Genomic DNA, 14,769 nt, shown 5'->3' with positions numbered 1-14,769 from the left:
GATATTCATTTTATTACTTGAAACTGAAAATAAAAACAATAATAAATTGTACAATCCCATATAATGTCCATAATTTTCATCATACATTTAATCAACATTAAATGTATCATGCATTTAATCAATTTTTTTTTTTAAATCTTTATATTACCGCATCGGCATGTATAATAATAATATAAATAAAAAAATAATATTAAATGTTCAAAAACTGAGCTTTATGACTTAGTTGTTCAATTGTTATTTATTAGTCCAGACTCCAGGTTCTTTTTTCATATTAGGTTTTATCAAATAGTAAATACATAGTACTAAGTTAATAAGATATAATGCAATGACCTAGATGTTGGCAAGTTCCTGGATCTACCACCAAGTGACCCCTTTATAAAAGAAATGCCCCAACTGCCAATGCGATTTTGGCAGCATTGATTGTGGCTATGAATATAAAATATTTATGTGATTATGAGATGTACCTACTACCTATGACAAATGTTTATTATAATTTTAGTGGAGTGAGAACATTTTTTTAAAGGTTTTGAAATTAACGAATTAAACCCCCTCCCACCATAATTTGTCTTTTGGAACTGCCTTGCACATAGGCTATCTGGAAATAACCATAGTTGAAAAAAACAATATTTAAGTCGGTATTACTGATTTTATTATTGTTATAGTAATATTACATATTTATCACTTAATTTATGTATCCTGTAAATGAAAAAATAATTGTACCTACTTAAATAAGTAAATAGTCTTCTTAACTTTTCAGTTATTCAAACAATTCCATTAATATAAGCTTTTTGATTATTGAATCATAATCAATTTTTGATAATACTTCATCAATCAGGTCATCTATTATTGATTCTGTAATACTTAAAAAAAAATCATTAACTTTTAATAATTATTAATTACTTAACAGTTAACATAAATATTTTTATTTATTAGGAAGCATTAAATGAAACTGAAGTTTGCAAAAGTTTTTGAATGACGATGATTTAAAAATAAATACAATTATTAAATGATAACCTGTGAACAATAATCGTTTTGAATTATATATATGAGTTATCTATTAATACAATTTTGTAAGAATATATTTTGTTACCTATAATTATTATACTTTTACTATATAATATATGTGTCCCGCAAGAATTTACCCATTGTGATATTTCACGAAATAATGGAGATATCAAAATTCTAGTTTTATAATAAAACTCACTGAGATAAGAACTACAATTATTTCATTTTTAAATTTATTTTAATGTTTTGTTAAAAATTTAAAAAAATTATTTTTTTGATTGATCATTTCCAAAAAAATTAAAGATATCCATTTTTAGAGCTTATTTTTCTGAAAATATTGATGTTTCAAAATGTTATTTTTATTAGTTTCCTGATTTTTGATTTTTTTTCTAGTTTTGAATAATTAAATATGATTATAGTTAGGCGCACTGAAAACATTCGGCCGGCCATACAAGCACGCACACACGCGGCGCAGCAGTTCACACATTTGATAACACTCTGGCATTGAATAAATAGCAATTTTTCTCAAAATTAAAAATCAGGAAATTAATAAAGATAAAATTTTGAAGCGTCATTATTTTCAGAAAAATAAACATTACAAAATGGCTGTAGTGAATTTTTTACCTTTTAATCAAAAAATTAAAATAAATTAAAATATTAAATAATTGAAGTTTTTATCCCTGAGGGTCTTATAAAATAATCAAAATTTTGATATCGCCATTATTCCAGGAGATATCGCAATGGGTAAATCCTCGCGAGACACTCTATATATATATATTGGTAGGTCGATCAAACAAAAATATTAATAACTTAATAAATATAAATTGCAAATGTTTTACTTCAGAAAAACAAAAAATTGTATTAGTTAAATCAACATTACAAATCTTAAGATATATAGAATTATAGATACCTACGTTTTTGTACTTTTGACTCTAAAAGAATACATTTAATAGATAGAAAAATATAAACTTAACTGAGTTTAAAAGAAGCTTTAATGCATTGTTAATAATGTTCTTATATAGAAATAAACTATGGTTCTTGTTTGTAACATAAAGATAATATTAATAGGAAAAGCTTCTTATAAAGATTTAGTTATTGTAATCAAAAAATACAGTTAAATACCTTCGACGAAACGAATCTGAGCGATGACTCAGGTTGAGTTAAAGTTATTACTAAAAGAGGGTGCAAGTATCCTGAAAGAGTAATGAATTCGAGTAAGGCCTCGAAATCTATAATGTTTGCATGTACTGGAACTGGAGAACTCCTACCACCTTACACGGTCTACAAGGTAATTCATATGTACGATTCTTGGATCAGGAGAGGACCTCCAAATTCTAGGTAAAATAGAAGTAAATCAGGGTGGTTTGATGTTCAATGTTTTGAAGATTGGTTACTGAAAATAGTTGTACCGTTCGTTAGAAACATACCTGGTAAAAAATTAATAATTGGTGACAATTTATCGACCCACTTGACTATGGAGGGAATTAAGGCCTGTTCGAAGTATAATATTGAATTTGTGTTTTTGCCCCAAAATTCAACACACATCACTCAACTGCTTGATGTTGCTTTTTTTCGTCCCATGAAACATGCTTGGCGTAGCATTTTAACGACATGGATAATGGGTAAAGGTAGTAGAGAGTGCTCTGAATGTAATTTGTTAAAAATTTGAATTTAAAAAGGTAATTTAATATGTCAATTTTAGTTGAATTTTGTAAAACATTTTATTTTTAAAAGGTTATGACGTATAATTTTCATTGAATATTTTTTTTTAATAATTTTTTTAGTTAAAAATGTTTATTAAGTTCCTATCTCCCCAATACTCGACTTAAAAGGAATAAATTGCATTAGTGTTCCTATTCGCCCCATCAATGGATATGAACACGTTTTTAAAAAATTATTAAAAAATAACTTTGGAACTTGAAGCAATTATTTTTTATCTCAAAATTGTCAAATTGTTCACACATTCCAAAACAACTTTCAGAAAAAAATAATCTTAAAAACTCAGGGTTTCAATGCAGAAAAACCTCAAAAACCGTTCCTATTCGCCCCTTTTTACGGTACTTTAGTAGGTATATTTGCAGTATACAGAAGATATTTTTTCTACATTATAGGTTTATATACTATAAATTAATAATATATTTACTTGGATAAGATTTTAAAACCATGTACTGTTTTTAATGATTGTTGTTTATATAAATGATGTTGCTTTGCCTCTCCTGGAGGTATGTTTAATAGAATAGCTCCATTTTGAGAGAGCCTTATATCTTAATAACATACAAATAATAGGTTTTAGATTTTTAATTAGAATACCTCTTTATAAACTATAAATTTAACTAATTTAGTACCTACTTTTAATAGGAAAATTTCTCCAGATGTTTTCTTTAATTATGTATAGGCCAACATTGCAAGTTGTTTTTAATTGATTCGACCTGAAACATTTATGGGATTTAATTAATTTAAATCACAATCACAGTATTCATAAAAGATAAAATAACAAAGTTATAACTTATAATATATACATTATGTTTCTAGTAATAAATTCCTAAACATTCCTAAATGTGTTTTTAAATAAATCGTCCTATTATCATGATACATATAATTACAATTTTATTTAGTGTATTAATGAAAGAAAATATATATATTATATTGTACAATATTAGATATCAATATGGTAATGTAAATATTCAACAATTCAAAATATAGACGTGGGTTTATCTAAAATATACTTAGAGTCAGTTTTAGGTATTTTACTACAAAATACCATCCTTCATTATCTACTAACAATTTATGCCTGGTGCCCTAGCCAGAATTTCTATCGACTATAAATATTTTAATTTTATGTATATAATAATATGTGTAAGGACTTAAACATTCTCTATTGTAGCCATCAATCTAATATTAGGAATGAAAATATATTTTTAAGAAATCTGAATCATATAATGTGATCATACATATATTATAGTCATGGAATATAATCGTATATAATATGGTATTTTTGCATAAATATGAGCAAAAAAGGTTTTCAACATCTAAAATACTATACAGACAAAACACTGGTAGACACATATTTTCAAGTGGTCTTATTATTGTATTTAATTTGTTAACTATTATATTATAATAACCATCAAATGATTCTTAAATTGTACACATACTTACAATACTTTTGAAGCAGTTGGATATTCTTCTATTGCAGTTTTGGCATTGTCTAATAAAACTTTATTACTTATTAATTCAACTGATTTTTTTGACAATTTCTGAGCATAACATGATCCCAATTTTGGTTTGTCTTCATTATACATATTTAATCGATTTGAGTAGGCTGAGTGTTTAGGTTTACTTAAAGCTTTATTAGAAAGCTCATTCAATATATTGGTATCAATATTATTACTATAATTATTGTCATTGTCTGTGTCTTTATAACCACATTCCTCCAACATATTCTCTAAATCTTTGCATTTTTGAACTAAATCCTAAATTAATTATAAATATATTTATGTTCTCTTGAAAAGTGATAATGAAAAAAAAAAATTATCAAAATATTACGCACAAAACTTTCTTTCTTTTTTTGATTATACATTTTTCCATATAAATATTTTCCAGTAATTATCGAAAGGCGTTTTATAATTTGGATCAGATTTTTCATTTTACTTTGTATGGGGTTATAAATCCCTGCTGCCAAGGTTTTTGAACATAACTTAAAGAATTACAGAACATTAAAATATATATTAATAATTAAATGTAGTCATATTACCTTTGTGGCATTAATCGCTAATTTATAGCATTTGATCAACTTTATTTGAAAGAATTTTCTTGTGGTCTTATTATTTTTTTTGTGCAGTTCTTCATTTTTTGATTCTTTTTTAATCTCAGAGATCTGAAATACAATTATTTCAACATTTTGTAATGGTGCTAAAACTAGATGTTTTCTGAGGGAGGAGGTCCTCTTTACCAAGCTAAGCAACTGTAGTCAACAATGTGATCTATCAAAAAATCACAATAACTGTATCTAATAATAAACTGAGATTACATGATGATTGTTTAATTTTGCTATGGATTAATTAGATATATTAAACAAATATTTCTGTCTATCCAAAAGATAAGATGAAATAGAGTCAATAATTTACAGAAATCAGTGAGGGAAAATACATTCAATTCATAGCCTGAGATTTAAAAAAAAATGTTTTATAATTTTAATGTTGTTTTTGTTTTATAACTGTAATTTAACAGACATATAAAAACTTATTTATATTAAGTATTTAACTAATAAATTTCTTGTTAAGCATCACCTTGGATTTTGGAGACTTTACTAAAGAGAATACAGAATCTTGTTTTAATAAGAATGGGAACTCCCCCCTTCACTTTCACCGCTGTTTATTACTCACAAACAATCAAATCACTATAAACAATAAAAATGTAGGATACTAAAGTGTTATTTATTTGTTTACACTGGAACTTATATTTCAAGTTTCTGACACTAGGAGCACCTCCAAAAATTAATTTCAATACACAAGAAACAAAATGCAGTTTAAGAACTGATGCACAATTTAAATTTTTTTCAATATGTATCAAAGTATTTAATCTATAGTGCGGAAAAATCAATTTCATAATAAAAAATTCAGTTTTTTTTTTCTAAATAATTTATTTACATAATAACCAATTGATTGTTCCATATTATCTTGCATATAAAGAAGGTAGTTTTTATCTTTTTATTGAGGCAAGGGTCATATAATTTTTTTAAAAATCTATTTTTTGTAAATGTTACTGAATGAGTGAAATTTTTTTTAAACATTTTAAGATCAAATTTTTTTAGTAACAATGTTTTCTTTCATTTAAAAACATATTTTGAAAAATAATAATTATAAAATGAGCATTGTATAACTACATTTATGCCAAAAATAGTTAATACTAAATATTCAGAAATGGTTAAATACCTGTAAGATCTTCAACAGTAAAATCAAGAGAAAGGTTTTTTTTAACCTCGTTGCGGCTTCATACCACTAATCACTGATTTTAATTATATACTATCATGCTTTATTCCCTATTTAAGTTAAATATTTGATTAGATATTACAATATTTACAATTCTAATCTAACCACAAATCATTATTATTTAATAATTAATAGGTTATTAAGTACATTGTACATTGCATATCAAAGTAAACTATTTCTGAATTTTAATTATTTACCAGTGAATTTAGATCAAATATATAATCATTTGGTTGATCACATTCTTTGATTTTAATTTGTATTTTTTTAGGACTTTTCAAAACTGGTGGCAAAAGAGCATTCTCTAAAATACTAGAAAACTCATTAAATGTTCTAAATAAACGGCTGTAACAGAAACAAAATAATAATTAATAGAGTTACAATTAATTAATTAATATTAAAATATTAAAATTATAGTAAATACTTTCTAAGACCATGTATATGTTTAAGATCAAAAAGATCATGCAATGAGTACAAATTTACTGGATCATGTGTGCTAAATTGATTGTTACTGCACTTATTAAATGAGGGTTCACTTTGTTTAACTTCTGCATCATTTTTAATAGTATATGTTTTTTTTGAGTCTGAGTCTGTATCTTTGATTGATTCCATACAAATGATCCAATGTTGATCATCTCTTTGTTTTTGTCGATCGCGACTGACTTTTTTGTAAGTTTTATTAAAATCTTCTTCTGAAATATACTGAAATGATAATTGTTAAACAATAATATTACAAATACTGCAGAAATAATTAGAATTAAAAAATGTAGATTTACTTTACAAATTGGAAATCATATTTTTCTACAAAAAAATTTGTTTTTTAAATTAACTGTGTTTATATTACAGTAGATTGTAAATTATTGAAGTCATATCAGTATTCAACATTATAGCATTACATTATAAAAGTTTGGATTCTCAATCTCAATACATCAATACATGTGACAATTTAGCAAAACAATTCTTTTAAATCATTTATATTCTGTTAAAAGGTGATTTAGTTTAACTAAATAAAAAAATACCCACTTTGAAATTGAAATCTCCTTCCTCCATATTTTGTTTTTGGGAATAGTTGAATAATAGTGGATAACATTCGTTTTTAAATAATTTCTGTATTACTACTCAAAAATTGTTCACGGTCCTACCACAGGGTTAATTTAGGGTACTTGCCTCAATTAAAATTTTTATATGGATAGAAGAAGTTTAAATTATTTTCCTATTGATTATTATTTTTTTTTTTAAGTAGAAAAAATCTTTAATTATTTATAAACTGTGCAGCACGATTTAAGATAGTAGGTACCTATCACAGTACCTATATTTAAATAAATAAATTCTATCTTGAATCGTGCTGTACAGAAGACAGAACATAGATTATAGATAATAATATACCTATATTATTATAAATATTATTCGTTATATTATTATCTATGGTGCAGAAGGACAAAACAAAGTCTTCACATTAATTAATGTTACAATTTTTCATTTTTTCCCATCATGATGACTTCACTGCAATTTAAAGATAATAACATTTTGAGGTTAGGGCATTTGGCTAGGTAATCGTGATATCAGCAAAAAATCAACAATCTGAACAATCATCTAAACAAAACTACAAAACGAAATTGTCGAAATAATTAGGTACCTACAGAATTTATCATCATCTTTTCAAATAAAATATCAATCATATTAACAGATTCACAAGATGACTGAAGAAGGAACCAGTAAGACATTAGAAGATCCATCAGTTTGGGAAGACAGTGTAAGTTCTGTTTTTTTAAATTAATTTTTTTATTAATGTATACAACTAGGTACACTACATATACATTTTTATTGTTTAACCAATTGTAAATAATTATAGGACCGAGTAGAAGATGAAATTTTGCTCATGTCCAATGAAGAAATAACGTCACGCACACGTCTATTAGACAATGACATAAAAGTCATGAAAAGTGATGTTATGCGTATATCGCATGAACTGCAATCGCAAGCTGATAAGATTAAAGAAAACACAGAAAAGATTAAAGTCAATAAGACATTACCTTATTTGGTATCTAATGTCATAGAGTTATTAGATGTCGACCCACAAGATACCGAAGAGGACGGTGCTGTAGTTGATTTGGACAGCCAAAGGACAGGGAAATGTGCAGTTATTAAAACATCAACAAGACAAGTTAGCAGTTGTTTTAAATATTAATAATTTAGTTTTAAATATATTCCTTGTTATAACATATTATTTTGATTCTAGACTTATTTTTTACCTGTTATTGGTCTGGTAGATCCAGAACAATTAAAACCAGGTGATCTGGTCGGTGTTAACAAAGATTCGTATCTAGTATTAGAAACCTTACCTGCTGAATATGATGCTCGCGTTAAAGCAATGGAGGTTGATGAAAGACCAACTGAACAATATGTAGATATCGGTGGCTTGGACAAACAAATTCAAGAGGTAAATTCTTATCTACAAATATATCAGTTTTTCATACTAAATCTTGAAATCATTATTTTAGCTTATTGAAGCTGTAGTGTTACCTATGACACACAAAGAAAAATTTCTTAATCTTGGTATACAACCACCAAAGGGAGTTCTTTTGTATGGTCCACCTGGTACCGGAAAAACTCTTTTAGCTCGAGCATGTGCTGCTCAAACAAAATCTACATTTTTAAAACTTGCTGGTCCACAGTTGGTACAGATGTTTATTGGTGATGGAGCAAAATTAGTACGAGATGCGTTTGCTTTAGCTAAAGAAAAAGCACCTGCAGTAATATTTATTGATGAACTGGATGCCATTGGTACTAAACGTTTTGATTCTGAAAAAGCTGGTGATCGAGAAGTACAAAGAACTATGTTAGAACTCCTTAATCAATTGGATGGTTTCAGTTCAACAGCAGATATAAAAGTTATTGCAGCAACTAACAGAGTAGATATTTTGGACCCAGCATTGTTGAGGTCTGGTAGATTAGATAGAAAAATTGAGTTCCCTCACCCTAATCAAGAAGCTCGTGCACGTATTATGCAGATTCATTCGAGAAAGATGAACAAGTTTGATGTTAACTTTGAAGAACTTTCAAGATCAACTGACGATTTTAATGGGGCCCAATGCAAGGCCGTTTGTGTTGAAGCTGTAAGTTGACTATTAACACCAGTTATATTAATTACTTAGTAAAATTGTATTATTTTTAAATTTTCGGGTAGATTAAACTGTTAGAACTTAGATGTAACCGAGAAAGATACTCTTCTATACTCTGTCTCAGAGTGACCTCAGACAGTTATTAGTGTCCGTCCAGTTCTTTGAAGATCACCTCCATCGATTAAATTCCCTTGGTGCACAGCAGCTCGCCACCTGAGATTACTCTTATGAGACATAATATAAATTGTCTCTTCCTCGGTCTATGCAATTTATTATTGCTATATCCTCCCAAACTACTGAACTTGGTGAAATTTAAAATAAAAATTCTTTTATATATAAAAGTTACATAAATTAAGTTTGATATTTCTAGATGTTGTTAATTAGTTATGATAAATTGATCATTATTCATATTATGATAACATTAATGATAATTCGGCAATATGGAATTTTATTTTATTTTGTTATATTATATTATATACTAAATGTTCAATTAATGACAAACTATGCATGATGTTATATTAAATTAGTACAATATATCTGAGCATGCAATTATTTACTATGACAAGTTTGTCTATATAGTATTACTATGATGAGTTGCAACACTTTTGGAACTTGTATCAAGAAAATTGATTTAGCTATGAATTTTAATATTTTCTTAAGTTTGAATTTATTAAAAACCAAAATATATTTTACCTTTAACGCTCCTCCCCACTTTAGTCCACGGACAACTAGTTGATTCATGAAATTGGTAATTTTATTATAGTTATTTTCTACAACCATATTAAATTCAGTAAACTTAATAATTAACTTTAAATTGTATTCCTTATGTTAAGATAGGTTTTGTTTGCTATACATTTTTTAAAATAATAGGTATTCTACTGTAAAATTTAAAATTTGGATTCTGTATAAGTTTGTCTTAATCATATTCAAAAGTCTGGTGTTTAGTAGATAATCATGAAATGTTCCCACTTCTTTTAATATTATTATTTTTAATTTAATTGGTCATGTGTTATTTATTATTAAAGAAACTGGGCTGGATTTAACCGAGCTATTTTTGAGAAACTTATTAAATATTTATTATGAAACTGAGGAAGTCTCTCTGCTGTTAAGTGTAACTCTTCACTCTAATGGATATGTTAAATTTGAGTTCAACCATTAAAATAATTCTGATCAGAAACTTAAAATGTGTAAATATTTCAAATTTAATTTTATAATTTATTTATAAATGCAAACTATTTTTTTCCAAAATTATTACATATAATATTAGTTATTCTAATATTTTCTTATTTTGTTAAAAAATACTTTTGAAGTTATTGTATAGTTCTATACTTAATGTGTGTTGTTTATCCACTCTTACAATAGGTTTGAATTTATTTTGTATTTGTACAATTCATTTTTATTATCTATTTTATTTCATAAAGTATTTATTTTTTTAAATCATAATTTAACTAACTATATAAAATTATAAAATTATTTATTTTAATTTTCAGGGTATGATTGCTTTAAGGAGAGGTGCATCAACTGTTACACATGAAGATTTTATGGATGCTATAATGGAAGTGCAAGCTAAAAAGAAATCTAACTTAAACTATTATGCTTAAAAAGTTAGCAAAATATTTTCGTTTATATCTTTAACTTTGTATGGTTTTTTTTCATCTATTAAAATAAATAAATAATTTAATTATTTGATATTTCTTTGCCACTGTTCAAATTATATTTTCAAGCAGTAAGATAAAATAAATACAAAATAATGTTTCCTTTAGTCATTTTGTTTCTCTGTGTCCACATTTGTATCTAAATTGATGTATTATAATATAATAATGTTATTATTTAATCTGAATAATGATTTTGTATGATAATGCAACTACTCCATTAATAATATAATCATTTTTAATAATATATAACCTACCTTAATATTTATAATAATATTGAGTATTATTTATTCCATAATTAAAACCATTTTCACCATCTTTCATCCACTTCTCATGATAATATCATAAGGAGTGCACAAGAGTTGGGTTTGTAGAGCTGTAGCCACACCTTTAGTTTATTTTATACATAGGTAGGCACTAAGCACAAAAAAGACTATCGACTAAAGCAGTTATTCCAAACTTGTACGTCGCTAGTACATTTTAAGGCCACTACAGCCCAAATGAAGGTGAAAAAAATTATTTACAATCTATAAAAGACAAAATCAAAGGCGTATGTTTAAAATTAGTAATTACTTAAACACTGTACGTCTAATGATTATAAATGTATGATCTAATGTTGTAATTTATATATTGTAGACTGCAATATTGTCACTACATTACCATATTTATAAACAATTAACAAATAATGTGTTAGTCCTCAATTGATTGAGGATTAGATCGATATTACCTGCTTGGCTACTTCAGATTCAACATTTAAATTCATCTTCAGCAACACGGTACCTACATGGTATAAATGTTAATAGCCTTTTAGTTGTTCAATGTTCACATTAAATCACACTACGACTTATAGGTTCCTAGAAATCACACCTTAATAAATTGGATTCCGAATTTCTAAATCTGGGTAGTTATACTTTATACTTTGTAGTTTTTTCCCGAAATTATGTGTTGTTGCGCTCACAACAAATATATTATATATAGGTATACGATATACGTATCAAACCAATACATCCCTCCACTCAGAATCAAAAAGAGAGACGGGACAGTATATCATCGTTTTGATTAGTCAAGTGTGCGCTACCTACCAGGGTAGGGTTTCAGGTAGGTGTTTTATAAAAAAGAAAAAAAACAATAATGAATTAAAACTAAGAGTATTTGTGTTTATTATATTTTTAGATAACAGTTTTCTACATACAAACTACTGAGTACTGACTTAGTGACCACGGCCGGTGTGACGGGTCACCGGATATGCCTCTTTTTTTGGGAAGGCAAAGTTCTAATTCAGAATCTAGCTGGAAAACTCAGTCACCAAGTCACGTAGGTACACCGTTTTGTCTGTGTACAAACGTGTATGTGTAATAATGTGTATCTTATGCTATTAATAATAATAATAATAATAAAAAACATACATATAGGTATCTATTTTAATAGTTAGGTACTACAAAGCATGTTCTACACAACTACATAATTAGATAGTTTAGAATAAAAATATATCTTAGTGTTAAGAAAGCACCGTGACCACTCACCACCTTGACATATCACAGCATTTAATGCTAATTTAACACACCCTAATTTAGGGTGTGTGCTTTACCCGTATGTGTTTTACTGGTTACTAGCGATTTACAAATAATTGTTTAAAACAGATAGGTACACTAGTTACAGTATATATAGTAAGAATTACATTTAAACAAAATAGTTAATTTTAGCATAGACGTGCGAACGGGGTAGCAGGTTAGGCATGCGTTATTTGCATAACCTGCGGGCTGAAGGTTGGGGGCACATGATGAGTTCCAATACAACAAAACCACACAGGAAAGAATTTAGAGATAAGATAAAATTTTTAGAAAATGAAATTAGTAAATATGATACTGGTGTAAGTTCGAGGTTTCACTTTCAATACATAAAAATATTGGCAAATAACTATAATAATAATAAGTATATACCCCCAAAAATTGTCTAATATAATATTTTTATTTAACTTATTAATTTGTATGTATACATTTTATGATGACACACTTACACACTTAGCTAAAATATTGTCTGTATTTTAAATTTTTAAATCCAATTTTGTGTAACGATGTAAAATGTACGGATTACGAATTATACGTACTTTAAATTATTAACATTTTGGAAACCAATACATTTTTGAAAAAAACGGTAGGTAGGGAGCCAAATCAACAGTAAATTCTTGGGAGCCAATTCAAAGGTACTTAGTAAGGGTAAAATATTGACTACCTGTATTGGGGAACTAATTCAATTGCCCAGCTATACTCGGCGGTTTATGTAGCTTTCTATATATACAGATAACGATAGTATGTAAATGGACGTATTATTTCTCGTGCGCAGATATATGAAATCATTTCGATTTAAAACGAGCAGTGAGCACAAGTACCTATACCTACTACTGCGATCTACCTCGCCGAATCTGTTGATGTATAATTAATAATTACTAATTAATAATAATGAGCATCATGATAAAATGATGAATAAGATAATGATGTCAGATAAGAACAAACATAACGGAATATTAGTGTATATAATAACAGAAATAATATTTAAAATAAATTTCATAATGAATCGGTTATTAATATAGCGTAAAGAAAAGAATTAATTATTGAGGTTAAATCAGATAGGCATTTTGAAACAGCTAATTTTAAATTTGAGTTTTGCGGATTAATGTTCGGTTTTGAACCAGAAGTAGCAGCCGCATATGACGGGATGGATTGAGAGGGGTCAATGGGGAGGGAATAGGAGGATAAGTTTTTTGTATATGTAATATTTTTTGGAGTTTAAAGACTTGGTTTTGTAGCGATTTAGAATGCTTTGGTAGAACTGGCACCCCTTGAAGCTGGCCGTATGATTTTCGGAACAGTGGACGCATTTAGCTGGGCTGGAGTGATCATTGGTGCAGCTATCTGAATCATGAGCCTCGCCGTATTTGACGCACCGCGATGGATGGTGGCAGTAGGTTTGCGTGATCATAGTCTTAACAATTATAACATTGCGGCGGACCGAGTGTCGTTTTGTTCGGTTTTTCAATCACTACTTTCGTGTTTAGTAATGATGTGATGTTGTAGATATGTTTATTATCAACATTGGGTTCGATGTCGACAAAAAAGATTGGGAGAGGACTGTTATTATTTTTAATATTGTGGACGAAATATCAGCGCTGAGAGTAGAATGATGGAGGAGGTTTCTGATAACGTCCTAAAAGGACAACGTTGAGAGCGAGGTCAAAAAGTATGGAAACTGGCGTTAGTTTCCATCAAATTATTTGCCAATACATTGACATTTTCGGGACCATTGGGATGGACGATATGAGGTATGAAGGAGTGGACTTACATGTAAACCCCTTGAGGCCGATGGTCTTTAACAATACATCCTTATTGAATGCGGAAAATTTATCGATGTTCCTGATGTTAAAAGGTGGAGCTAAGCCGCTATAAAATATAAGGGCTCAGCCTGGTCAGAAGGGAGAGATGAAGGTACAACAGTGACTTCACGGGAAGGTGGCGCCACATCAAACACAGAGTCATCGTTAGTGTCGATTGAGGCGACAACAGCGAAACGGTTTGGAGAGGTGAACATTTTGGTCTTTTTCTCCTCGTGAAGAGGAGAATTTGAAGAAGAACTGGATAATATCCTTTTTGATGACGTAGGCGTACGCGAGGTGGACTTTTACTGGAATGAATCATAATAAATTAATAACTAATAAGATATACGTTGAAAACGAAAACGCAATTTACGTAATTAAAATACAGATAACGGAGCGAATATAAAAGCTTGTGTTCGTGGTGAACAGTATCGCCAGACTAATCATTGGTAATTATTTTTATTTTATGCAGAATTAAGGTCTGATCAAGATAATATAATAATTATCAAATTATGATTAAAATTGTATATTATTTATTTTTATTTTTGATAGCTGTATCCAACAGTATTAGGTATAGCTTTGGAATTTTTCATCTGAGGTATTTTTCGAGGACTTTTTTTCCGATCACCACTTAT

The 14,769-nt window shown here is 28.0% G+C and overlaps 2 protein-coding genes across 13 annotated transcripts; one reads left to right on the top strand and one right to left on the bottom strand.

The window, feature by feature from the left end:
- Window positions 1-626: 626 nt before the first annotated feature.
- LOC107163291 (uncharacterized) lies at window positions 627-7,377 on the bottom strand. Of its 12 annotated transcripts, none has more exons than XR_001506006.2 (10): window positions 7,014-7,375; window positions 6,415-6,692; window positions 6,191-6,335; window positions 4,757-4,879; window positions 4,553-4,699; window positions 4,162-4,475; window positions 3,355-3,434; window positions 3,149-3,269; window positions 2,128-2,648; window positions 627-860 (listed from the first exon to the last, which is right to left on the bottom strand). XR_001506006.2 is itself a non-coding variant. In XM_015510640.2 (9 exons), exons 1-8 carry the CDS (start codon window positions 7,038-7,040, stop codon window positions 3,194-3,196), a joined length of 1,194 nt encoding a protein of 397 aa, XP_015366126.2. In that variant the 5' UTR covers window positions 7,041-7,377; the 3' UTR covers window positions 627-860; window positions 3,149-3,193. The 12 variants fall into 12 exon arrangements, 9 of the variants coding, with proteins under 9 accessions (XP_015366126.2, XP_015366120.2, XP_089078425.1 ...); XR_001506008.2 differs by lacking the exon at window positions 627-860 and having other exon boundaries at window positions 975-2,339; window positions 2,433-2,648; XR_001506007.2 differs by lacking the exon at window positions 627-860 and having other exon boundaries at window positions 975-2,398; window positions 2,474-2,648.
- A 176-nt stretch (window positions 7,378-7,553) lies between these two features.
- Window positions 7,554-10,874, top strand: Rpt5 (26S proteasome regulatory subunit Rpt5). The gene is made up of 5 exons (XM_015510646.2): window positions 7,554-7,743; window positions 7,843-8,154; window positions 8,230-8,430; window positions 8,492-9,106; window positions 10,603-10,874. The coding sequence occupies exons 1-5, from the start codon at window positions 7,687-7,689 to the stop codon at window positions 10,711-10,713; spliced, it is 1,296 nt and encodes a 431-aa protein (XP_015366132.1). The 5' UTR covers window positions 7,554-7,686; the 3' UTR covers window positions 10,714-10,874.
- Window positions 10,875-14,769: the final 3,895 nt, after the last annotated feature.

This window comes from Diuraphis noxia, unplaced genomic scaffold, assembly GCF_037042655.1.
Source record: "Diuraphis noxia isolate RWA-SAM2 unplaced genomic scaffold, SU_Dnox_SAM2 contig0003, whole genome shotgun sequence".
Classification (NCBI taxonomy): Eukaryota; Metazoa; Arthropoda; class Insecta; order Hemiptera; family Aphididae; genus Diuraphis; species Diuraphis noxia.
Note: the sequence above shows the minus strand (reverse complement) of the source record. Positions and strands in the feature narration are given on the sequence as shown.

What these genes read in the sequence shown, in the direction of transcription:
- Rpt5 (XM_015510646.2), top strand. Translation starts at nt 7,687, where the DNA reads ATGACTGAAGAAGGAACCAGTAAGACATTAGAAGATCCATCAGTTTGG. An exon ending in TTAAAACATCAACAAGACAA is followed by an intron (nt 8,155 to 8,229) that starts GTTAGCAGTTGT and finishes TTTTGATTCTAG; the next exon opens with ACTTATTTTTTACCTGTTAT. An exon ending in AGGCCGTTTGTGTTGAAGCT is followed by an intron (nt 9,107 to 10,602) that starts GTAAGTTGACTA and finishes TTTAATTTTCAG; the next exon opens with GGTATGATTGCTTTAAGGAG.
- LOC107163291 (XM_015510634.2), bottom strand. Translation starts at nt 7,040, where the DNA reads ATGGAGGAAGGAGATTTCAATTTCAAA. An exon ending in AAGGAGATTTCAATTTCAAA is followed by an intron (nt 6,693 to 7,013) that starts GTGGGTATTTTT and finishes TTATCATTTCAG; the next exon opens with TATATTTCAGAAGAAGATTT. An exon ending in CCAACTGCTTCAAAAGTATT is followed by an intron (nt 3,435 to 4,161) that starts GTAAGTATGTGT and finishes TAAATGTTTCAG; the next exon opens with GTCGAATCAATTAAAAACAA.